The sequence below is a fragment of the Ranitomeya imitator genome, chromosome 3 (assembly GCF_032444005.1).
Source record: "Ranitomeya imitator isolate aRanImi1 chromosome 3, aRanImi1.pri, whole genome shotgun sequence".
Lineage (NCBI taxonomy): Eukaryota > Metazoa > Chordata > Amphibia > Anura > Dendrobatidae > Ranitomeya > Ranitomeya imitator.
The window spans coordinates 398,338,651-398,363,841 of NC_091284.1; the positions used below are offsets into that span (position 1 = coordinate 398,338,651).

A 25,191-nucleotide genomic window follows, 5' to 3' on the forward strand; every position below is an offset into this window, starting at 1 on the left:
TACTGATGTTGCTGAAGGACTGGGTCCTGCAAATTGATTTGCACAACTATGGTCTATATTACACACTTAGGAGTTGTCATGACAACAGCACTCCCAGAGTTGGGGTCTGGCCCAGAAACCCGCTTTAAATGAGCGATTTGCTACCCACATTTTTAACAGGAACATTATCTTCTATTGCAAATAATATACTGCTAGTGTGTGATGAAGAGCCTGGATAAAACGTCAGCGATCGGTGACTTTCCAGCAATTATTACACTACCACTCCTTCCACCAGGTACAGCTGGCGGCAGACCATGGGCTCCAGGTGACAGTTGGGCTTTGTTTCCCAATGCCAATGTTCTGCTCCACCACAGGACACCAATGTCTGTCAGATGACGCTACCAGCCGTGCCCGCTGGCCCACATTCACCACACCGAGGTCAGTCACAAGCATGTGACGGACCTCTGCCTCCAGATGTGAACAGGGCCTTACAGCAGACTATGAAGCAGGATGTCTGTACATGGCACAGTATGAGGAGACCGTGTGCCCAGCACCCCACAGAGAGGATGGCTCATATCCTGGAGTTTCTACCTCTGTACTGTGCCAGCATCGCAGCCCCCGGGTCACCACATGCCTTTCGCACAGGCATGCCACTCCTCCGGGTGTCTGCACACCCCCTTAGGCGCGGCCCCTTTAAGACAGTCTCAGCCCTCGGGCGTCGTCACGTGACGGGTCTTTGTCCGAACATTCGGGCGACGGAAACAACACCGGAGAAATCAAAAGCGGGTGAGGAGAGCGGAGGCGGCCGAACACCCGAGAGGGGGTGGTGTCTGAGGTACGTATGTCTGTGCTGCGGGGAGGCTGCAGCCAGAACAGTGCACTGACTCAGGTGACCCGGGGGCGGGCGGGGTGTGCATGTCAGCGCGATTCCCGGCAGGACGATCGCAGCATCACACTGCCGCCGAGCGCGGGCTCCACAAACCGCCGCCGACACATGGACCGGTGACTGTGGTATTCGGGTCACCGACACCGGCTGATGGGGAAAAAGGTAACGGACACATATTAGATACAGCACACAAAGGGTGGGCAACGTTTGACGTAATATACCGGCACCGCATCTCCCGGTAAGGGTGTGGCATACGGCGGGCAGCATTGGCTTCCAATTACGTTTCTACGGTGTTAACGTTTCTCCTCTCCATGATTGACAGCTGGCGGAGCGAATGGAAATGCCTGCCTTTGGTCCCGCCTTTACCGGCGAGGACGATAGCCAATAAGAGATGCAGTTATAGCCTGGGTGCTGCTGTGATTGACAGGTAACTCCGCCAATAGGCGTCCTGGTTTAGAGAGTGCATTTGCGTGTGTGACACCTATTGTAGAGTGTCAGTGGTGTATAGGAGGAGACGGCTGGTCATAGGGAGCTCGTTATAGCGCTCTATCCTGCTACCTGGGGTAGTGCTGGCGGGGCACGTGTCCTGTGTCGCCGACATTGCAATGCCTTTATCTATACCTTTATTCTGGTGGCTACAGAGGGCCCCATCCTGTTTAGTAGCTTTCCCTTTAAGGGCCAGCACTTTAATAATGAGTGTTGTACTATAAGGACACTCTGAGCTCAAGTGCACTGTTACCAGGGCAACCGCTAATGCTCATAGTGCACCATGGCACACAAACATTTGGATTGCATTTACATGCGTGAGTTCAGACCAATAGTGTCAATTGTATTTGTTTTCTGGCCTCTTAAGGCTACGTTCCCACGACATACCGTTATGTTCACTGCATGCAAAGCGCTGCTGTCTATTGGTAAATCTGTATGTGATCACTGAGCCGTGCGGAATCACCGCGTCCAATACATTCTAGTCGTGAAATTTCTCTTGTGGAGTCTAGCGTCTCTGAAATAGACATGCTGCGGTCTGGAAAGATGTGTCACATGTCAGTCTCCACAGGTGATCCACAGGCGTAAATACATGCAGAGTGGACATGGGATTTCTTGAAATCGCATCCACTGCTGTAACAGCTGGCCACTGTGGTTTTGACGCTGCAAAAATATGCAGCGTCAAACATGCAGTAATTCCTGATTGTGGGCATGTTCTCTAACACAGGCTGTGGAAGAATGATGGGCACAGAATGATCACTAGGAGATCAGTCTACAACACGTTATCAGCAGCATTTCTGCAGTTTACACTGGGCCATGTGTAAACTACAGTCCTGGAGTGCATAACTAAATAATAAACTGCATGTTACATATGTTTATACACGGTACAAATTTCAAAAGACTGACCGTCACATCCAAACATAGACTAAGTGTGAACAGGTGCTGAACCTAGAGTCACCAACTCGTATACAGTCAAATAAATAAGGCAGCACACTGCGGCGCTAAAACATGCAAACATGAACTGTATTACTGCATTAGAAATCTGAAAAAATGAGAGCGTTTAGTGCATAAATTATCCAATTCATGTGTACTTGGTAGCCACATCAGGGCATCTCTCGTATACCAGGTCCTACACTTTCCTTTGCTCACTGAGAATAAACATCTTCATCTGAATGGGAACCTGTGAATCCTCTTCTTAGGCTATGTGCACACGTAGGAAAAAAGGTGCAGAATTTTCTGCACAAAATCCGCATCTCCTGGCAGAATCCACAGCCGCGGATTTGCCGCAGTTTTTATGCGGAATTGATGCGGATTTTGTGCGGTTTTTGCCACTGCGGATTTTTAACATGGGTGCAGAAACGCTGCAGATCAGCACAAAAGAAGTGACATGCACTTCTTTGAAATCCGCAGCAATTCCGCACTGATTTTTACGCACCATCTGCACAGCTTTTTTTCTCTAGTAGCCTTCCACGACAGCCCAGGAGGTTGTCTTCATACCCTAATAGGGGACAGGAAGCACAAGAGGTTAAAAACCCCTCCCACCTCCCATTAACCAGTGTCTTTCCTGTCCCCCATTGGGGCATGGAGAGGTTCCTGGTACGCTGCACGGCCAGCTCTGGTCTTCAAAGCCGGGCACTGGTGGTCCGGCCCCCAGGGCTTCCTCCTCCGTGGTGCTCCCATCTCCTTGCGGATTCTGGGACCGCACTCCCGGTCCTCCTGCGTCCCCTTGCGGGGGTAAAGCGGGCCGGTGTTCTCATCCCGGAGGCCTCCCTGAGCTCTCCGGCGTCTCCCCCTCCTGTGCGCGCTGTTCGGCGACCCGGAAGTCACGTGGTGCCTTCACTTCCGGGTCGGCGCTCCTGCATAGGAGCGATATTCTGTTCGGCGTATGGACTACCGAATGGCGTGTGAGGCACGCTGCATCCTCGCATGCCTGCCTGGGACTGCGGAGGGGGAGGGGCGGCTAATTGCCAAGCTCTGGTGCAGTCTTATTTTCTATATAAGCAGGTAAGCCTGCTTAAGCATGGATTCGTCTTGCCCTGCAGCTGCAGAGCCCAGCGCTCCTCAAGCCCCTGGAGACAAGCCTGGCCATAAAACCATTACTAAACGCAAATGAGCTACCTGTAATGTGAAAATGCCCTTAAATTGGGAGAAAAGGTTGTGCCAACCCTGTACGGACAAAGTAATCCGGGCGGAACACCCTTCACTAATTGAAGAAATACGTTCCCTGGTTAGACAAGAGGTCCAGTCCTCTTTGGCCACGCTCGCCCCCCCTCCACTGCCACCACCATCCTCACCTGGTCCATCACTTCCCAAAAAGAGAAAGATCCAGGAATATTCTGGGTCAGAGTCTGAAGGTTCTTATACGTCATCTTCAGTCAAATGGGAAGATGTGTTACCCCATAAATCTGCGGAAATCAGAAAATATCTTTTTTCCTCTGAATACATTGAGGAATTGGTGTCTGCGGTGAGAAATACTATGGGGCTAAAGGAGGAACCCGTTCCTCAGTCTATACAAGACAAATTATTCGGCATACATACTGAAAAACAGCATGGGTTTCCCGTACATAAAAGTATTATAGACATGATCAATAATGAGTGGGAACTGCCTGAGAAATGGCTAACTACCCCCTCAGACTTCAAGCATCGGTTTCCTCTAGGTGAGGATTCAATTAAATGGAACATCCCAAAAATAGATGTTCAGGTGGCTGGAGTGGCAAAAAAGACGGCTCTGCCGTTCGAAGACTCCTCCCAGTTAAAGGACCCCTTAGATAGGAAGATTGAGAGCCTTCTCAAAAAGTCCTGGGAAACTTCTACCTCGGCCCTCAGATTCAATATTGCATCCACCTGCGTGGCCCGGTCTCTCTTCCGCTGGATGGAAGAGCTAGAAAACCACATCTCTCAGGGTACTCCGAGAGAGGAAGTGTTGGACTCCTTGCCTATTTTACATAGAGCAACTGGTTTTCTTGCGGACGCCTCACTGGAATCCATCCGTGTGGCCTCCAGATCTTTAGTCCAGACAAATTCAGCCAGTAGAGCTCTCTGGCTAAAAATGTGGAGTGGAGACGTCACTTCAAAGATAAAACTCTGTTCCATTCCCTTTAAGGGTGACTATGTGTTTGGGCCCTCATTAGATGACATCTTGGAAAAAGCCACGGACAGGAAGAAAACTCTTCCTGAACAAAGACCTCCCAGGAAGCGTTTTTTTCGAGCCTCCCAGTCCCAGCCCTCCCAGGGTAAGGGAAAAGGAAAAACCGGGAGGTGGAGTTATGCCAAGGGGAAACCTAAAAATATCCTTATTCCCCAACAAACACAAAAAGAAAAACAATGACTCCGATCCGGTGGGGGGGAGGCTTTCGAACTTCGTTCACAGTTGGCAGAATATCTCCAACAGCCCATGGGTAGTGAGTGTTATCCAACAGGGTCTTCTGATAGAGTTTGATGCCCCTCCTCCCAGGATCTTAAGAGTCACCTCCCCGTCATCTCGGGAGACTCAAAAACTGATGATGTCAGGGTTACAGGATTTACTAAACTCGAGAGCTATTTCGATGGTCCCGGGAAACGAGCAAGGAAAAGGGCATTATTCCCGTATCTTTATGGTAAAAAAGCCTTCTGGGCAAGCTCGGATCATAATAAATCTAAAAGCTCTTAACCGATACATTACTTACCGCAAATTCAAAATGGAGTCAGTAAAAACAGCCATCCCTCTGATAGCTCCTCATTCCTATATGGCAACAATAAACCTCAAGGATGCCTATTTCCATATTCCAATGCATCCTCGTCACAGGAAATACCTAAGATTTGCGGTCCAGTTCAATCACAAAATCTTACATTTCCAATACAATGTTCTCGCCTTCGGGATCTCATCGGCCCCAAGGGTTTTCTCCAGAGTCATGAGGGAAGCTGTATCTCATATCAGGAACCAAGACGTCGCTATAGTGCCGTACTTGGACGACCTTCTAATAATTGGTCCTTCTGCCGAAATTCTCAATCAGAGAATTTCCAAAACTCTGAACATCTTACAGCTTTTGGGTTGGATACCCAATCTGAAGAAGTTTCATCTATTACCATCAAAGGTGATAAAATTCCTCGGAGTCCTTTTGGACTCGGGAAAATCAAAAATCTTTCCTACCAGAGGAACATCAGAGGAACCTGATATCCAAGGTCCTAGACTTCAAGAAACAACGGTCTCCCACTCTGCGGACTGCAATGTCTCTTCTGGGGTCAATGACGGCTTGTATACAATCAGTCCAGTGGGCTCAAGGCCACTCCAGAGTTCTGCAGGCACATATCCTAGGAAACTGGAACAGAAATCCAAATTTCCTGAACAGAAGAGTGTACACTCCAGGGAAGGTAAAAGCCTCGTTAACCTGGTGGGCGATCCAAACAAACTTGCAAAAAGGAGTGGACTGGATACAAGATCCGCTGGTGACAGTGACAATGGATGCCAGTCAAAAAGGCTGGGGAGCACTTGTCTCGTAAATCCCATTCTAAGGTCACTGGAATCGGAAAGAAAGCTCCAATTCTTCCAACTTCAGAGAATTGATGGCAGTGGAGAAGGCCCTTCTGGCTGCCAGCAGTCTGATTATCGGTCAACACGTCAGTCTACTCGGACAATATGACGACTGTAGCGCATCTAAAACACCAGGGGAGTCCGAAGTTCAACCAATTGAGAGCAATATCAAACAGAATTTTTTGCTGGGCAGAGAAACATCTCTCACTATCAGCAATACACCCCAAAGGGTCAGTAAACGTTCATGCGGATCTCATAAGTCGTCGCGATTTACAACCAAAATGGAGCCTGAAGACGGATGTTTTCAGAATGTTGACGGACAGATGGGGACTCCCCGACATAGATCTTCTAGCGTCAAGCCAGAATGCACAGGTCAAGAACTACTTCTCTCTAGACCCCAAAGACAGGTCTCAAGGAGTAGACGCCTTTGCTCATACATGGAGGTTCCAACTAGCATACGTGTTTCCTCCAATACCGTTACTTGCAAAGACCCTCCGGGAGATCCGAGACGATCAGGTCCCGACTATCCTAGTAGCTTCGGCATGGCCAAAGTGGAGCTGGTATCACCTCATCAGAGAATTGAAAGTGAGTGGTCCAGTCTTTCTTCAAACATCAGAAGATCTACTCTTCCAGGGCCCCTTTTATCATCCAAACCCGCAAAAATTCAAGCTGGCAGCCTGGCTATTGAAGCCCAGGTATTAAGAGCTAAAGGTCTTTCAGAGTCAGTAATCTCTACTTTACAGAAATCTAGAAAACCTGTCACCAATGCTATATATAGCAAAATTTGGAAGAGATTCTCCTCGTGGTGTCATCCTCCTAATCCTGACCCTTTCCATCCTAATATCTCACAAATATTAGATTTTCTACAAAAAGGATTGGAGTTGGGGCTGAAGCCAAGTACCTTAAAGGTTCAAGTGTCAGCTTTGAGTTCTGTCTTCGACCAAGACCTTGCAGGTCATCGTTGGATAAAAAGGTTTATGGTCTCAGCATCAAGACATTGTCCAAGAAAACAAATCTTTGTACCATCATGGGACTTAAACATAGTTCTAAAGGGCCTTATGGCTCCTCCATTTGAGCCGTTATCATCTTGTTCCTCACAGCTTCTGTCCTGCAAGACCGCCTTCTTAGTTGCAATTTCTACTGCAAGACGAGTGGGGGAAATACAAGCCCTTTCAATTAGAGAACCTTATCTTACCATAAGAAATGATTCCATTGTGTTCCGACCAGATCCATGTTTTCTTCCGAAAGTAGTGTCAGAATTTCACCGATCACAGGATATAGTCCTCCCATCGTTCTGTCATAATCCTTCAAATCCGGAAGAACACAAATTTCATACCTTGGATGTACGGCGTATAGTATTACACTACTTGGAACAAACTAAATCCTTCAGAATTGACAAAAATCTCTTCGTTCATCTATCTGGCCGAAACAAGGGCAAAAAGGTAGCGAAGAGTACCATTGTCAACTGGATAAAAAAGGCCATTAATGAAGCATACCTAGCTCAGAATATTGCGGTTCCTGCGGGCCTAAAGGCTCATTCCACCAGATCTACTTCCGTCTCTTGGGCTGAAAGGACTGGTGCTTCAACAGAGCAGATTTGCAGGGCTGCAACATGGTCTTCTCTGCACACTTTTACTAAGCATTATAGATTGGACTTCTGGTCCAACCGGGATCTTGTCTTTGGCCGGAAAGTTCTTCAGGCTGTGGTCCCTCCATAAATACAGAATTGTGCGGCAACACTCACCGGTCCAGTGTGGTCTGAGTCCTTTTATTAGAAAAATGCAAACAGTCACATCCTGCTCACCTCCTTCCTTCCGTGTTATCCTGTAGCCGTGAAGATGCCGTTGTTTGCATTTTTCTAATAAAAGGACTCAGACCACACTGGACCGGTGAGTGTTGCCGCTTTTTTCTACACATCGCCTTTGGTATTCCACTTATCTTCATGCGAGCACCTCTACCTGGCTGTCGGACTCCTGGGATCTGATCATGCATTGAACACACCGCGGTTGATTTCGGAACAGCTGTGCGGCTTCTTTTGTTCTAGATTGATAAATACAGAATTGGTTGGCATTCCTCCTGGGCTGTCGTGGAAGGCTACTAGAGAAAATAGAATTATTCTTACCGTTAATTCGGTTTCTAGGAGCCTTCCACGACAGCATTTATTCCCTCCCAATGTTCTTGGATATTTTTTCTGAGAACCTAAAGGTAACCGGTGCTATGGGTTCAGTTGTAAGTCACTGGTTAATGGGAGGTGGGAGGGGTTTCTAACCTCTTGTGCTTCCTGTCCCCCATTAGGGTATGGAGACAACCTCCTGGGCTGTCGTGGAAGGCTCCTAGAAACCGAATTAACGGTAAGAATAATTCTATTTTTTTTCCCATTGAATAACATTGTACTGTACATCACAGTGCAGATCTGCAGCGTTTCTGCGTGGAAAAATCTGCTGTGGATCCGCAGCAAATCCACATCGTGTGCACATAGCCTTAGACTATAATTCTCTCTCTCTCTCTCTCTCTCTCTCTCTCTCTCTCTCTCTCTCTCTGTAATGGACCTGTTGCGATTAAAACACCTGTGGCTAAGAGGCGGAGTGCTCAGTCAGAAGGCTAATGAAATACAAATTTCAAAAAACTGACAGTCACATCCAAACGTAGACTAAAGGCCCCTTCACATTAAGCGACGCTGCAGCGATACAGACAACGATCCGGATCGCTGCAGCGTCGCTGTTTGGTCGCTGGAGAGCTGTCACACAGACCGCTCTCCAGCGACCAACGATGCCGGTAACCAGGGTAAACATCGGGTAAATAAGCGCAGGGCCGCGCTTAGTAACCCGATGTTTACCCTGGTTACCATCCTAAAAGTAAAAAAAAAACAAACAGTACATACTTACCTACAGCCGTCTGTCCTCCAGCGCTGTGCTCTGCACTCCTCCTGTACTGTCTGTGTGAGCACAGCGGCCGGAAAGCAGAGCGGTGACGTCACCGCTCTGCTTTCCGGCTGACAGACGCTCACAGCCAGTACAGGAGGAGTGCAGAGCAGAGCGCCGGGGACAGACAGCGTTAGGTAAGTATGTACTGTTTGTTTTTTTTTTACTTTTACGCTGGTAACCAGGGTAAACATCGGGTTACTAAGCGCGGCCCTGCGCTTAGTTACCCGATGTTTACCCTGGTTACCAGTGAAGACATCGCTGGATCGGTGTCACACACGCCGATCCAGCGATGTCAGCAGGAGTCCAGCGACGAAATAAAGTTCTGGACTTTATTCAGCGACCAACGATCTCCCAGCAGGGGCCTGATCGTTGGTCGCTGTCACACATAACGATTTCATTAACGATATCGTTGCTACGTCACAAAAAGCAACGATATCGTTAACAATATCGTTATGTGTGAAGGTACCTTAAGTGTGAACAGGTGCTGAACCTAGAGTCACCAACTCGTATACAGTCAAATAAATAAGGCAGCACACTGCGGCGCCAAAACCTGCAAACATTAAAATTGAACTGCATTACTGCATTAGAAATATGAAAAAATGAGAGCGTTTAGCACGTGAACTTGTTTGTTTTTTTTTTTGCATTATTTAAGGTCTGCAAGCAATGCATTTTTTCGTTATTTTGACCATTCCTCATTTTCAGAAAATAAATACATTTTATTTCTTGGAACTTCAGAGACATTGTCAGTAGTTTATAGAATAAAAGAACAATTTACACTTTACTCAAAAATATAACTATAAAAAGAAAAATCAGACAAACTAAACATTTTGGGCAGGGCTGTGGAGTCGGAGTTAGTTTTGGTTGGAGTCGGTAGAAATGTACCGACTCCAGCTTTAAAAAAAAAAAAAGTTAATATTTCATAATTGAACTTTCATATGAATTTTATAAATGTTACTCAAATATATACCTTCTATCAAACTATGAACAACAGTGCTAAGCAGTTCTACTGGAGATTAAGGTACCGTCACATTTAGCGACGCTGCAGCGATCTAGACAACGATCCCGATCGCTGCAGCGTCGCTGTGTGGTCGCTGGAGAGCTGTCACACAGACAGTTTGCATAGTTGGTCGCTGGAGAAGTCCCCTGGTAACCAGGGTAAACATCGGGTTACTAAGCGCAGGGCCGCGCTTAGTAACCCAATGTTTACCCTGGTTACCAGCGTAAACGTAAAAAAAACCAAACACTACATACTGACATTCCGGTGTCTGTCCTCCGGCGCTGTGCTTCTCTGCACTGACTGTGAGCGCCAGCCGGAAAGCACAGCGGTGACGTCACCACTGTGCTCTGCTTTCTGGTCGGCGCTTGCACAGTGCAGAGAAGCACAGCGCCGGGGGACAGATACCGGAATGTAAGTATGTAGTGTTTGTTTTTTTACGTTTACGCTGGTAACCAGGGTAAACATCGGGTTACTAAGCGCGGCCCTGCGCTTAGTAACCCGATGTTTACCCTGGTTACCAGTGAAGACATCGCTGAATCGGCGTCACACACGCCGATTCAGCGATGTCTGTGGGAGTCCAGCGACAAAATAAAGTTCTGGACTTTCTGCTCCGACCAACGATGGCACAGCAGGATCCAGATCACTGCTGCCTGTCAAACTCAACGATATCGCTAGCCAGGACACTGCAACGTCACGGATCGCTAGCGATATCGTTCAGTGTGAAGGTACCTTTACTTCTTGTGTGTCACTGTTTGCCACTGCCCTTATCTAATCTTATACTTGGTTAACCTCCTGCTGCCCCAACCCCCCTACTTACAATGAGTGAAAGTGAAAATGTGTTGCAAATTCTTAGTAGTAAAGCTCCTCCTCTAGACTCTGGTGTGCGTCTTCCAAGCATCTCACAGCTGCTACTCAGAAGAGGAAGACTGTAAGAAGTATTCTCCTTTCAACAAACTTTGCATCAGTTAACTGTGAGTACATGAGGAATAACAGTATTACTGACCACTATATCAGTTGTACGACCTGGCAATGATTTTGTACAATTGTTTTTAGGAAAAACAATTGTCATTTGGATTGTGAATGCAGAATTAAAAACCTGAGAATGTCAAAGAAGCGTCACATTAAATCAGCTGTATTTGAACATTTCACCATCACTCAAGATAGAAAACATTGTCTGTCAGTGTATGACAAATGATCCAGACGAAAACAAATGCTGTGAAGCCAAGATCAGTGCATATTCAGGCAAAGATAAAAATGCTCCTACCAGAGCTTCTAATCTAAAGAGACATTTACAGCACTTTCATCCAGTAGTACTGAAAGCAGTGGATGAGAGAGACTGCATCCAGACCAATGAACCAGTGCCCAGCTCTTCCAGCCAAACAAAGGAGCAGAGAACTTTGCAGCCATCAGTTGCAAGATATTTTGTCAGTGACAGTTACTGTGACAATGACAGTAGATACATTTAAAAAACAATTATAGAGCTTGTTGTAAAGGATAGTGTGCCTATTTCATTATTTTCACGACCAGCTTTTATGTGTCTGAATGGTCAAATGGCCCGCAAGCTTGTTGTTTCTCTGGAGAGAGAGAGTATTAAGGTACCGTCACATTAAGCGACGCTGCAGCGATATAGACAACGATCCGATCGCTGCAGCGTCGCTGTTTAGGTCGCTAGGAGACGTCAAACACGGCAACAGCAGAGCGATGCAGGAGCGATCCAGTGACGTACTTATTGTTCTCGCTGGTTGTTCGCTCCATGAAAAAACAAAGCAGGCATCGTTGCTTTTGCTGTGAAACATGACGAATCACGCCGACCTGACGACCAAATAAAGTTCCGGACTTCTAGCTACGATCAGCGATGTCACAGCAGGATCCTGATCACTGCTGCTTGTCAAACACAACGAGATCGCTATCCAGGACGCAGCAACATCACGGATCGCTGTCATTCTCGTTGGAAAGTTGCTCAGTGTGAAGGTACCTTTAGAAAATTAGTAATCGAATAAGCTTTAAAACAAAAGGAAGAACTTAAAAAAACCTCTCAATGGACGCTTTCTGTTTCTTAAAATGGATGCCTGCACACGTCACAGAGAACTATTTTGCCATCAATGTCCGATTTGTTTGACAAAAATGAAATGGCAAAACATTGGCAGTAAAAGACACCAAAGCTCATCACACCAGTGAGTTTCTCCAGGTCTTGGTGGAAAAGGTTCTGCAAGACTATGAACTGAAAAAAGAGCAAGTTCTTTCTATCGTAACTGACAATGCTTCAAATATGATAGTACCATTAAGCTAATGAATGAGAGTAATGATGGTGACCAGCAGCTAGAAGAACATTCTGGGTCCACAGACACAGAAATGTTTGAAATAGAGGAACACAGTATTGTAACTGAGGAGCAAACTGAAGTTGCTTCAGATGAACAGCAACATGATAGTTTAGATGATCTTGTTGAAACTGTCAATACGTTCTTTCATTCATCACATGCACTGTGTTGTGCATACGCTACAGCTGGCTATAAGAGACAGTCTGCAAGAAGGACATGCTGCTGCACTGATTGGCAAGGTGAGAAAATTGGCTACTGTTGCCAGAACCCCTAAAGTTGACTCAATTTTGAAGAGACGTGCTGGAAAAGGGGCAATTATTGATCAAGCCACACGATGGAGCAGTACTTAATGATTCAGTGCTTGGTTGAACTGATTCATAAATGCCTAAAAACTCTTGTTTCTCTTTGCATGCGTGAAAACCTTCCTTGTAGACTTGGCTAACCCTCAACTGACGCTAAATGAAAGTCAGTGGAATCAGGTGACTGAGCTGGAAAAATTGCTAGAGCACCCATTTACAGTGACTAAAAAATTACAGGAAAGATATATATCTTGGTACCGTGTTAGCCAGTAGATAGAAAATATTGAAAGGTATCAACCACTGAGTTCTCTCAATTCTCAATATTTTTAAAAAAATTACAATCAGAGGACTTAACTCCAGGTATTTTCTTAAAGGAGTGGAAGAACCTGATGTTTCGCCTGTCCCAAAGAGGAGGGTTAATTGCAAGTGGCATTGCTACATCAATGAAACGGAGAGAGGAGCTATTATTACAAAATAACATTCTTTTGGCAGCTGTTTATGTAGCCCCAATGCATTGGATTCTTCTAGATGATCAACAGCTAACTAAAGGAAAAGAAGCTCTGTTTGAAATAGCAGTAAGGATGAAAGGGTTGCAGAACAGTCAGGAGGAACAAGAAGAATTTGGTCGTCCTGCCACATCTTCACCCTCATCAACTGATGAAGAATTTAATTTAGAAAAATATTTGGATCACAAGGACCGTGAAAAAGGGTTCCTGCATAGAAGAGTCATCCCCATCAAAGAACACAGCCAGTACATTTCAGCAGAATTTTTCATGTGCACTAAAAGAAATTGAGAAATTTGACCGTTCATCAAAAATAACAGTGCAACAAGCGATTCCTCTGTATCCTGACATTGTCAGAGATGTTGCCCGAGTGGTTACTGCTTTGCCACCAACCCAAGTTAGTGTAGAGAGGTTGTTCTCTGCTTTCAAAATAATTAGATCAGATTTGAGGGCATCCATGAAGGAGGATCTGACATAGGCTTAACTTTTTCTGAGGCCAAATTTATAGATTTCTTCTTATTAACTGCATAACAGTGTTTATTGCATATTTACTTACAAGAGTTTAGAAAAGTTTATAAAAGTTTTTTGCTATATTATAATTGTATTCTAATAAATATAGTTTTGCTCTAAGTGGTCTGATTAGTTATATGATGGTGAGAAACTGAATAAGCACGATGTTAATATTTGACAACAGTAAATTTATTGTTACGAATTGGCCATTTATGAAGGAGCCAGAGCCGGAACCTGATAAAATCCAGAAGTTGGAGTCGCAACTGTGGCTTACCGACTCCACAGTCCTGTTTTGCGGTAGTCTCTTATTTTTGCCAGAGCTGTATATAGTGAGATTGGACATACACTGTGTGCAGAATTATTGGGCAAGTTGTATTTTGATCACATGATACTTTTTATACATGTCCTACTCCAAGCTGTTCAGGCTTGAGAGCCAACTACCAATTAAGTAAATCAGGTGATGTGCATCTCTGTAATGAGGAGGGGTGTTGTCTAACATCAAAATCCTATATAAGTGTGCTTAATAATTAGGCAACTTCCTTTGGCAAAATGGGTCAGAAGAGATTTGACAGGCTCTGAAAAGTCCAAAATTGTGAGATGTCTTGCAGAAGGATGCAGCAGTCATGAAACTGCCAAACTTTTGAAGCGTGATCACCGAACAATCAAGCGTTTCATGGCAAATAGCCAACAGGGTTGCAAGAAGCGTGTTGGGCAAAAAAAGCGCAAAATAACTGCCCATGAATTGAGGAAAATCAAGTGTGAAGATGCCATTTGCCACCAGTTTTGCCATATTTCAGAGCTGCAACGTTACTGGAGTAACAAAAAGCACAAGGTGTCTGATACTCAGGGACATGGCCAAGGTAAGGAAGGCTGAAAAACGACCACCTTTGAACAAGAAACATAAGATAAAACATCAAGACTGGGCCAAGAAATATCTTAAGACTGACTTCTCAAAGGTTTTATGGACTGATGAAATGAGAGTGACTCTTGATGGGCCAGAGGCTGGATCAGTAAAGGGCAGAGAGCTCCGACGCCAGCAAGGTGGAGGTGGGGTACTGGTATGGGCTGGTATCATCAAAGATGAACTTGTGGGACCTTTTCGGGTTGAGGATGGAGTGAAGCTCAACTCCCAGACCTACTGCCAGTTTCTGGAAGACAACTTCTTCAAGCAGTGGTACAGGAAGAAGTCAGTATCGTTCAGGAAAAACATGATTTTCATGCAGGATAATGCTCCATCACATGCCACCAACTACTCCACAGCGTGGCTGGCCAGTTAAGGTCTCAAAGAAGAAAAAATAATGACATGGCCCCCATGTTCACCTGATCTGAACCCCATAGAGAATCTGTGGTCCCTCATAAAATGTGAGATCTACAGGGAGGGAAAACAGTCCACCTCTCGGAACAGTGTCTGGGAGGCTGTGGTGGCTGCTGCACGCAATGTTGATCGTAAACAGATCAAGCAACTGACAGAATCTATGGATGGAAGGCTGCTGAGTGTCATCATAAAGAAAGGTGGCTATATTGGTCACTAATTTTTTGGGGGGTTTGTTTTTGCATGTCAAATGTTTATTTCTAAATTTTGTGCAGTGATATTGGTTTACCTGTCGAAAATAAACAAGTGAGATGGGAATATATTTGTTTTTTATTAAGTTGCCCAATAATTCTGCACAGTAATAGCTACCTGCACAAACAGATATCCTCCTAAGATAGCCAAATCTAAAAAAAAAAAAAAAAAAACCCGCTCCAACTTCCAAAAATATTAAGCTTTCATATTTGAGTCTTTTGGGTTGATTGAGAACATAGTTGTTGATCAATAATAAAAATAATCCTCTAAAATACAACTTACCTAATAATTCTGCACACAGTGTATGAGGCTAGGCTCACATCTATATAGTGGGGTTGCACAAATGAAGCTAGGCTCACATCTATACAGTGGGATCGCTTAGATGAGGCTAGGGTCACATCTATATAGTGGGGTTGGACAGATGGGGCTAGGGTCACATCTATATAGTGGGATCGCTCAGATGAGGCTAGGGTCACATATATAGTGGGGTTGGACAGATGACGCTAGGGTCACATCTATATAGTGGGGTTGGACAGATGAGGCTAGGGTCACATCTATATAGTGGGATTTGTTGTGAATTCCGCTCTTGGACTCCCTCCGGTGGTTTTAAGTGGTATGGCTGCTCCTTGGATTTAGCAGTCTGCAGCTGCTTCCACTGATTGTCTTTCTGCTTGGCTATTTATGCCTGGCTCTTCCCTTCAGCCAGTGCCACTTGTCAATGGTTCCTGGTTGGATTCATATCTCTCTTGGATTTCCCTGAGATCCTGACCAGTTCAGCAAAGATAAGTTCTTTCTTTGCGCTTTTCTGTCCACACGTTGTGGACTTATTCGTTCTGTGCATTCTATGTTTTGTCCAGCTTGTCAGTATGGATTAATTCAGTTTAGCTGGAAGCTCTGGGAAGCAGATTTACCCTTCACACCTTTAGTCAGGTGTGGAGATTTTTGTAAACTGTGTGGATTTTTTGTAGTTTTTAATACTGACCGCACAGTATTCCGTCCTGTCCTATCTATCTAGCTAGACTGGCCTCCTGTGCTACAGGAGGCCAGTCTAGGCCTCTCAGGGACCGGCAAAGGCAAAAGCAACCCACTAGCGCGGGAACAGCAAGGCTTGGCCCGGGCGCAAGTCCCACAGGACTGCACAAAAGCACGCACATCCCGTGACAAAGAAGGCCACCAAAAGGACCTAGCAACCAAATCTCTGGTACCAAAAATCCCAGGATGACCAGCCAACACTGAACCTCAGAAATTACCTTACTTGTCCATCTATCAGGAACAAACAGTTTCCCCACTGGACAGCGGTCAGACTTATCAGCCTGAAATTCCCAAAGCACCCGCCGCAAATCAGGGGAGATGGCAGAAAGAATCACCCCTTCCTTAAGAATGCCAACCGGCTCAAAGACTCCAGGAGAAATCAGGCAAAAAACTCCTAGAGAGGGCATCAGCCTTAACATTCTTAGATCCCGGAAGATACGAGACCACAAAATCAAAACGGGAGAAAAACAGGGACCATCGAGCCTGTCTAGGATTCAGCCATCTAGCAGACTCTAGGTAAATCAGATTCTTATGATCAGTCAAGACCACAACGCGGTGCTTAGCTCCCTCAAGCCAATGTCGCCACTTCATAGCCAACAACTCCCGATTGCCGACATCATAATTGCGTTCCGCTGACGAAAACTTTCTGGAAAAAAAAGCACACGGTTTCATCATACAATAATCCGAGCGCTTGAAAAAATGCGTCTACATTCAGCAACGCCGGATCCCCTGATTCAAGGGAGAATGCCCAGTCCTGAGGGTCACCACGCAGCAAGGATTTGATGATTATAACTTGCTGAATGGGATCACCAGAAGAACGGGGTTTCAAAGCAAAAAAACAATTTGCAGTTATTTTTAAAGTTCAAAAACTTGGATCTGTCCCCAAAAAACAAATCAGGAGTAGGAATTTTAGGCTCCAAAGCCGGAGTCTGGACAACATAATCCTGGATACTCTGTACTCTTGCAGCAAGTTGATCCACACGAGAAAACAAACCCTGAACATCCATGCCAGAGCATAAATCCTGAACCACCCAGAGATCAAGAGGAAAAAAAAGACAAAACAGAGCACAGAAAAAAAAAATAGCTCAGAATTTTTTTTCCTTCTTTTGAGATGCATTTAATACAATGGTGGCCACTTGTACTGTTATGATCTGGTGGTTTAGGAGCAACATGGGACGAGCTCTGACGGAGGTGGTACCTGTACTGACCGCAGTCCCTAAGCTCAACACAACACTAGAAGTAGCTGTGGGATGCTCCTGTCACTCCCTAGGCACCTCGTCACAGCCTGAGAACCAACTACCCCTAAAGATAGAAACAGGAAAACTATCTTGCCTCAGAGAAAATCCCCAAAGGATAGATAGCCCCCCACAAGTAATGACTGAGTGGAGAAGGAAAAGACATACGTAGAATGAAACCAGGATGTAGCACAGGAGGCCAGTCTAGCTAGATAGATAGGACGGAATACTGTGCGGTCAGTATTAACCCCTTCATGACCCAGCCTATTTTGACCTTAAAGACCTTGCCGTTTTTTGCAATTCTGACCAGTGTCCCTTTATGAGGTAATAACTCAGGAACGCTTCAACGGATCCTAGCGGTTCTGAGATTGTTTTTTCGTGACATATTGGGCTTCATGTTAGTGGTAAATTTAGGTCAATAAATTCTGCGTTTATTTGTGATAAAAACGGAAATTTGGCGAAAATTTTGAAAATTTCACAATTTTCACATTTTGAATTTTTATTCTGTTAAACCAGAGAGATGTGACACAAAATAGTTAATAAATAACATTTCCCACATGTTTACTTTACATCAGCACAATTTTGGAAACAAAATTTTTTTGTTAGGAAGTTATAAGGGTTAAAATTTGACCAGCGATTTCTCATTTTTACAACGAAATTTACAAAACCATTTTTTTAGGGACCACCTCACATTTGAAGTCAGTTTGAGGGGTCTATATGGCTGAAAATACCCAAAAGTGACACGATTCTAAAAACTGCACCCCTCAAGGTACTCAAAACCACATTCAAGAAGTTTATTAACCCTTCAGGTGCTTCACAGCAGCAGAAGCAACATGGAAGGAAAAAATGAACATTTAACTTTTTAGTCACAAAAATTATCTTTTAGCAACAATTTTTTTATTTTCCCAATGGTAAAAGGAGAAACTGAACCACGAAAGTTGTTGTCCAATTTGTCCTGAGTACGCTGATACCTCATATGTGGGGGTAAACCACTGTTTGGGCGCACGGCAGGGCTTGGAAGAGAAGGAGCGCCATTTGACTTTTTGAATCAAAAATTGGCTCCACTCTTTAGCGGACACCATGTCACGTTTGGAGAGCCCCCGTGTGCCTAAAAATTGGAGCTCCCCCCACAAGTGACCCCATTTTGGAAACTAGACATTCCAAGGAACTTATCTAGATGCATAGTGAGCACTTTGAACCCCCAGGTGCTTCACAAATTGATCCGTAAAAATGAAAAAGTACTTTTTTTTCACAAAAAAATTCTTTTAGCCTCAATTTTTTCATTTTCACATGGGCAACAGGATAAAATGGATCCTAAAATGTGTTGGGCAATTTCTCCTGAGTACACCAATACCTCACATGTGGGGGTAAACCACTGTTTGGGCACATGGTAAGGCTCGGAAGGGAAGGAGCGCCATTTGACTTTTTGAATGAAAAATTATTTCCATCGTTAGCGGACACCATGTCGCGTTTGGATAGCTCCTGTGTGCCTAAACATTGGCGCTCCCCCACAAGTGACCCCATTTTGGAAACTAGACCCCCGAAGGAACTTATTTAGATGCCTAGTGAGCACTTTAAACCCCCAGGTGCTTCACAGAAGTTTATAACGCAGAGCCATGAAAATAAAAAATAATTTTTCTTTCCTCAAAAATGATTTTTTTAGCCTGGAATTTCCTATTTTGCCAAGGATAATAGGAGAAATTGGACCCCAAATATTGTTGTCCAGTTTGTCCTGAGTATGCTGATACCCCATATGTGGGGGTAAACCACTGTTTGGGCGCACGGCAGGGCTCGGAAGGGATGGCACGCCATTTGGCTTTTTAAATGGAAAATTAGCTCCAATCATTAGCGGACACCATGTCACGTTTGGAGAGCCCCTGTGTGCCTAAACATTGGAGATCCCCCAGAAATGACACCATTTTGGAAACTAGACCCCCAAAGGAACTAATCTAGATGTGTGGTGAGGACTTTGAACCCCCAAGTGCTTCACAGAAGTTTATAATGCAGAGCCATGAAAATAAAAATAAAAATTATTTTCTCAAAAATGATCTTTTAGCCTGCAATTTTTTATTTTCCCAAGGGTAACAGGAGAAATTTGACCCCAAAAGTTGTTGTCCAGTTTCTCCTGAGTACGCTGATACCCCATATGTGGGGGTAAATCACTGTTTGTGCACATGCCGGGGCTCGGAAGTGAAGTAGTGACGTTTTGAAATGCAGACTTTGATGGAATGCTCTGTGGGCGTCACGTTGCGTTTGCAGAGCCCCTGATGTGGCTTAACAGTAGAAACCCCCCACAAGTGACCCCATTTTGGAAACTAGACCCCCAAAGGAACTTATCTAGATGTGTGGTGAGCACTTTGAACCCCCAAGTGCTTCATAGAAGTTTATAATGCAGAGCCGTGAAAATAATAAATACATTTTCTTTCCTCAAAAATAATTATTTAGCCCAGAATTTTTTATTTTCCCAAGGGTTACAGAAGAAATTGGACCCCAAAAGTTGTTGTCCAGTTTCTCCTGAGTACGCTGATACCCCATGTGTGGGGGTAAACCACTGTTTGGGCACACGTCGGGGCTCAGAAGGGAAGTAGTGACTTTTGAAATGCAGACTTTGATGGAATGGTCTACGGGTGTCACGTTGCGTTTGCAGAGCCCCTGGTGTGCCTAAACAGTAGAAACCCCCACAAGTGACCCCATTTTAGAAACTAGACCCCCCAAGGAACTTATCTAGATATGTGGTGAGCACTTTGAACCCCCAAGTGCTTCACAGACGTTTACAACGCAGAGCCGTGAAAATAAAAAATCATTTTTCTTTCCTCAAAAATTATGTTTTAGCAAGCATTTTTTTAGATTCACAAGGGTAACAGGAGAAATTGGACCCCAGTAATTGTTGCGCAGTTTGTCTTGAGTATGCTGGTACCCCATATGTGGGGGTAAACCACTGTTTGGGCACACTTCAGGGCTCGGAAGTGAGGGAGCACCATTTGACTTTTTGAATACGAGATTGGCTGGAATCAATGGTGGCGCCATGTTGCGTTTGGAGACCCCTGATGTGCCTAAACAGTGGTAACCCCTCAATTCTACCTCCAACACACCCCTAACCCTAATCCCAACTGTAGCCATAACCCTAATCACAACCCTAACCCCAACACACCCCTAACCCCAACACACCCCTAACCCTAACCACAACCCTAATTCCAACCCTAACCCTAAGGCTATGTGCCCACGTTGCGGATTCGTGTGAGATATTTCCGCACCATTTTTGAAAAATCCGCGGGTAAAAGGCACTGCGTTTTACCTGCGGATTTTCTGCGGATTTCCAGTGTTTTTTGTGCGGATTTCACCTGCGGATTCCTATTGAGGAACAGGTGTAAAACGCTGCGGAATCCGCACAAAGAATTGACATGCTGCGGAAAATACAACGCAGTGTTTCCGCGCGGTATTTTCCGCACCATGGGCACAGCGGATTTGGTTTTTCGTATGTTTACATGGTACTGTAAACCTGATGGAACATTGCTGCGAATCCGCAGCCAAATCCGCACCGTGTGCACATAGCCTAATTCTAAAGGTATGTGCACACGCTGCGGATCCGCAGCAGTTTCCCATGAGTTTACAGTTCAATGTAAACCTATAGGAAACAAAAATCGCTGTACACATGCTGCGGAAAAACTGCACGGAAACGCAGCGGTTTACATTCCGCAGCATGTCACTTCTTTGTGCGGATTCCACAGCGGTTTTACAACTGCTCCAATAGAAAATCGCAGTTGTAAAACCGCAGTGAAATGCGCAGAAAAAAACGCGGTAAATCCGCCATAAATCCGCAGCGGTTTAGCACTGCGGATTTATCAAATCCGCAGCGGAAAAATCCGCAGAGGACCAGAATACGTGTGCACATACCGAAACCCTAGCCCTAACCCTACCCCTAACCCTACCCCTAACCCTAACCCTATTCTAACATTAGTGGGAAAAAAAAATTTCTTTATTTTTTTATTGTCCCTACCTATGGGGGTGACAAAGGGGGGGGGGGGTCATTTATTATTTTTTTTTATTTTGATCACTGTGATAGATTATATCTCAGTGATCAAAATGCACTTTGGAACGAATCTGCCGGCCGGCAGATTCGGCGGGCGCACTGCGCATGCGCCCGCCATTTTGGAAGATGGCGGCGCCCAGGGAGAAGACGGACGGGACCCCGACTGGATCGGTAAGTATGATGGGGTGGGGGGGACCACAGGGAGGGGATCGGAGCACGGGGGGGGGAATAGGAGCGCGGGAGGGGTGGAACGGAGCACGGGGGGCGTGGAACGGAGCACGGGGGGGCTGGAATGGAGCACGGGGGGGGTGGAACGGAGCACCGGGGGGGGGGGTGGATCGGAGTGCAGGGGGGGGGTGATTGGAGCACGGGGGGTGATTGGAGCACGGGGGAGCGGACAAGAGCACGGGGGGAGCGGAGCACAGGACGGAGGGGAGCCGGAGCAGTGTACCGGCCAGATCGGGGGGCTGGGGGGGCGATCGGTGGGGTGGGGGCACATTAGTATTTCCAGCCATGGCCGATGATATTTCAGCATCGGCCATGGCTGGATTGTAATATTTCACCAGTTATAATAGGTGAAATATTACAAATCGCTCTGATTGGCTGTTGAAAGTGAAACTGCCAATCAGAGCGATCGTAGCCACGAGGGGGTGAAGCCACCCCCCCTGGGCTAAACTACCACTCCCCCTGTCCCTGCAGATCGGGTGAAATGGGAGTTAACCCTTTCACCCGGCCTGCAGGGACGCGATCTTTCCATGACGCCGCATAGGCGTCATGGGTCGGATTGGCACCGACTTTCATGACGCCTACGTGGCGTCATGGGTCGGGAAGGGGTTAAAAACTACGAAAAATCCACACAGTTTACAAAAATCTCCACACCTGACTAAAGGTGTGAAGGGTAAATCTGCTTCCCAGAGCTTCCAGCTAAACTGAATTAATCCATACTGACAAGCTGGACAAAACATAGAATGCACAGAACGAATAAGTCCACAACGTGTGGACAGAAAAGCGCAAAGAAAGAACTTATCTTTGCTGAACTGGTCAGGATTTCAGGGAAATCCAAGAGAGATATGAATCCAACCAGGAACCATTGACAAGTGGCACTGGCTGAAGGGAAGAGCCAGGCATAAATAGCCGAGCAGAAAGACAATCAGTGGAAGCAGCTGCAGACTGCTAAATCCAAGGAGCAGCCATACCACTTAAAACCACCGGAGGGAGCCCAAGAGCGGAATTCACAACAGGGATTGCACAGACGACGCTAGGGTCACATCTGTCATGGGATCAATAGTTTTTCTTGGGTTGAAGCGTTGCGCAGATTTGGATCCATTTTAGCTGTTAAAGGGACTCTTAGCATAGGATGACTGTTCAAACCAAATACAGGTGCTCTGTAAAGAGGAATGAGGTATAGTCAGCTCACGATTTACGGTCTCTTCATTAGAGTAGATTCCACTCACAGAGCCTCCCTGGCTTAGACATGCAAATGCCAAAAATGAAGGAAAGTTGTTTCTCCAGCATGGAAAAATAAAAACTTTGTTTTTAATAACATATTCATAAAAATAGGCACAATGTAGACAACAAAGAGATTATGATGAAGACTTCATTGTTGAAACACGTCTGTTGGTAGTCTCAGTATCGAAGTTTTTACCTTTCCACACTGGAGAAACCACTTTCCTTCACTTCCGAAAAATATAGGTGCTCTGTGCACCATGGCGGGGCCAAACATTTAAATCCACCTTCCCACCTGCTGTAATATTTTGTATCTAAATTTATCACAAAATAATTTTCTATCCAACGCTATTCAAGTTATAAAAATATTATAGCGCCTCCTCCTGTTTGATACCTTTTAATGGCTAACTGAAAAGATGGTAACAAATTGCAAGCTTTCAAGACTACTCCGGTTCCTTCATGAGGCATAGACTAATAGAAATTCTGAAGAATCACATTTATGCACAACACAGCGCAGCACAGAAAAATGCCATAGATAAGACAGGTAACGTGAAGCAGAACTACCATTATGTGAGTGATAAACAGATATGTCCATAAATATTGGAACAGTTCATAGATAAGGAGTTGGAATGTTTTTATTGTCCTCTGGGGTCTGGTTCTATATTATGATGCCCCCACACGGTCTGAGGAGCAAATTCCTTAATTTATGTAAAAATACACAAATCCAATGCGACACATTCATTCCTGCACTGAGTGTGTCAAAGGTCATCATCAGCTTATATTCCCAGACTCTTCTGTCTCTCTCTGAGACTTGAAGTTACCTTTTAATACAAGTAATTTCATGTCCATAATGCTATGATCAGGGAGACAAAAATGTATGTCCACAGGTAGATCCATTCTTTTTTTCTCTTATTGTATGAGTTCATCCTTGATCTCAGTTTCTGCCCTGTCTCTCCTACATACAGACCCCCAGTTGGACATTTAGTACAAATAATTAGGTACACCACGTTAGATGTGATGCAGCTGAGGTGCCTCAGAAAGACCTTTTTGAATCAGGGCTACCATCCAAGAACAATTCACAACCAAATTACAAGAGCAACTAGAATATCAAGGAATCATCTCCTACATTACAAAGCTAAAGAAGAAAATAACCGGGTGCCTCTAGTAGTCGCCTACAATCCAAATCTGGAGGTGCTAAGGGGAGCTGTACGGAAATTACAACCTGTACTGCAAAAAGATGCCCGTTTACAATCTATTTTTCCAGACCTCCCACTGTGTTTTAGGCAGCCCCCAAATCTAAGAAGCATCATTGTCACAAGCTCCCTGTCCTCTCCTACAGCTGTAAGAACCCTTCCTTGCAACCAGAAAAAATGTAAAGCCTGTCCATTTATAATGACCACGGACAAAATAAAGATCCCCAATTCACATCAGAACTACAAGATCCCAGGTACTTTCAGCTGCATCACTTTAATGTGGTGTTCCTAATTATTTGTACTAAATGTCCAACTGGGGTCTGTATGTAGGGGAGACAGGGCAGAAACTGAGAACAAGGATGAACTCTCATCGCCATACAATAAGAGATAAAAGAATGGATCTACCTGTGGCAATACATTTTTGTCTCTCTGATCATATCATTATGGACATGAAATTAGTTGTATTAAAAGGTAACTTCAAATCTCACAGAGACAGAGTCTGGTAATATAAGCTGATGATGACCTCTGACACACTCAGTGCAGGAATGAATGTGTCGCATGGATTCATGTCTTTTTACATCAATTAAGGAATTTGCTCCTCAGACCGTGTGGGGGCATCAGAACATAGAACCAGACACCAATCAGAGGACAATAAAACATTCACACTCCTTATCTATGAACTGTTCCAATATTTATGGACATAACTGTTTATCACTCACATAATGGTAGTTCTGCTTCATGTCACCTGTCTTATCTATGGCATTTTTCTGTGCTGTGTTGTGCATAAATATGTGATTCTTTAGAATTTCTATTAGTCTATGCCTGATGAAGGGACCAGAGTAGTCTCGAAAGCTTGCCATTTGTTACCATCTATTCAGTTAGCCATTAAAAGGTATCAACCACTGGGAACTCTCAATTCTAAATATTTTTCTATCCACTGGCTAACACGGTACCAAGATATATATCTTTCCTGTATCCTCCTGTTTGAGCATTCTTTATACTGCAGCCAGCTTGCTAAATGTCCTGAAGTGGATGCTCATGTGCTGTTTCTCAGTTGCAGAGTGATCCCTGCTGTGGTGAGCAGGCAGCCACTAAATCTGCAGCATCTTCCCTGCTTTTCAGAGGAGATGCTGAGCAAGCGCAATGGCATTTTCCTTTTCTGACACACCAAGAGTGATCCGCAATGGCATTATTAGCTTGCCAGAGTAGCAGGGAGACTTTCTTGTGTGCAGCTTGGGGTAGGGATACTATTTTGGTATCATGTTTGTCACGTGATACAGCT

General features: G+C 45.1%; 1 protein-coding gene across 2 annotated transcripts in view; it reads left to right on the forward strand.

Moving 5' to 3' along the window:
• Positions 1-372: 372 nt before the first annotated feature.
• Positions 373-25,191, forward strand: part of ZBTB8A (zinc finger and BTB domain containing 8A) — a 59,341-nt gene continuing 34,522 nt past the window's right edge. The window contains exon 1 of one of the 2 annotated variants that reach the window (XM_069757049.1): positions 373-814. In XM_069757049.1, coding sequence (XP_069613150.1) covers positions 480-814 — 335 coding nt within the window. In that variant the 5' untranslated portion in view covers positions 373-479. Of the gene's footprint in view, positions 1,028-25,191 lie in introns of both variants that reach the window. The other variant, XM_069757050.1, reaches the window with a different exon arrangement.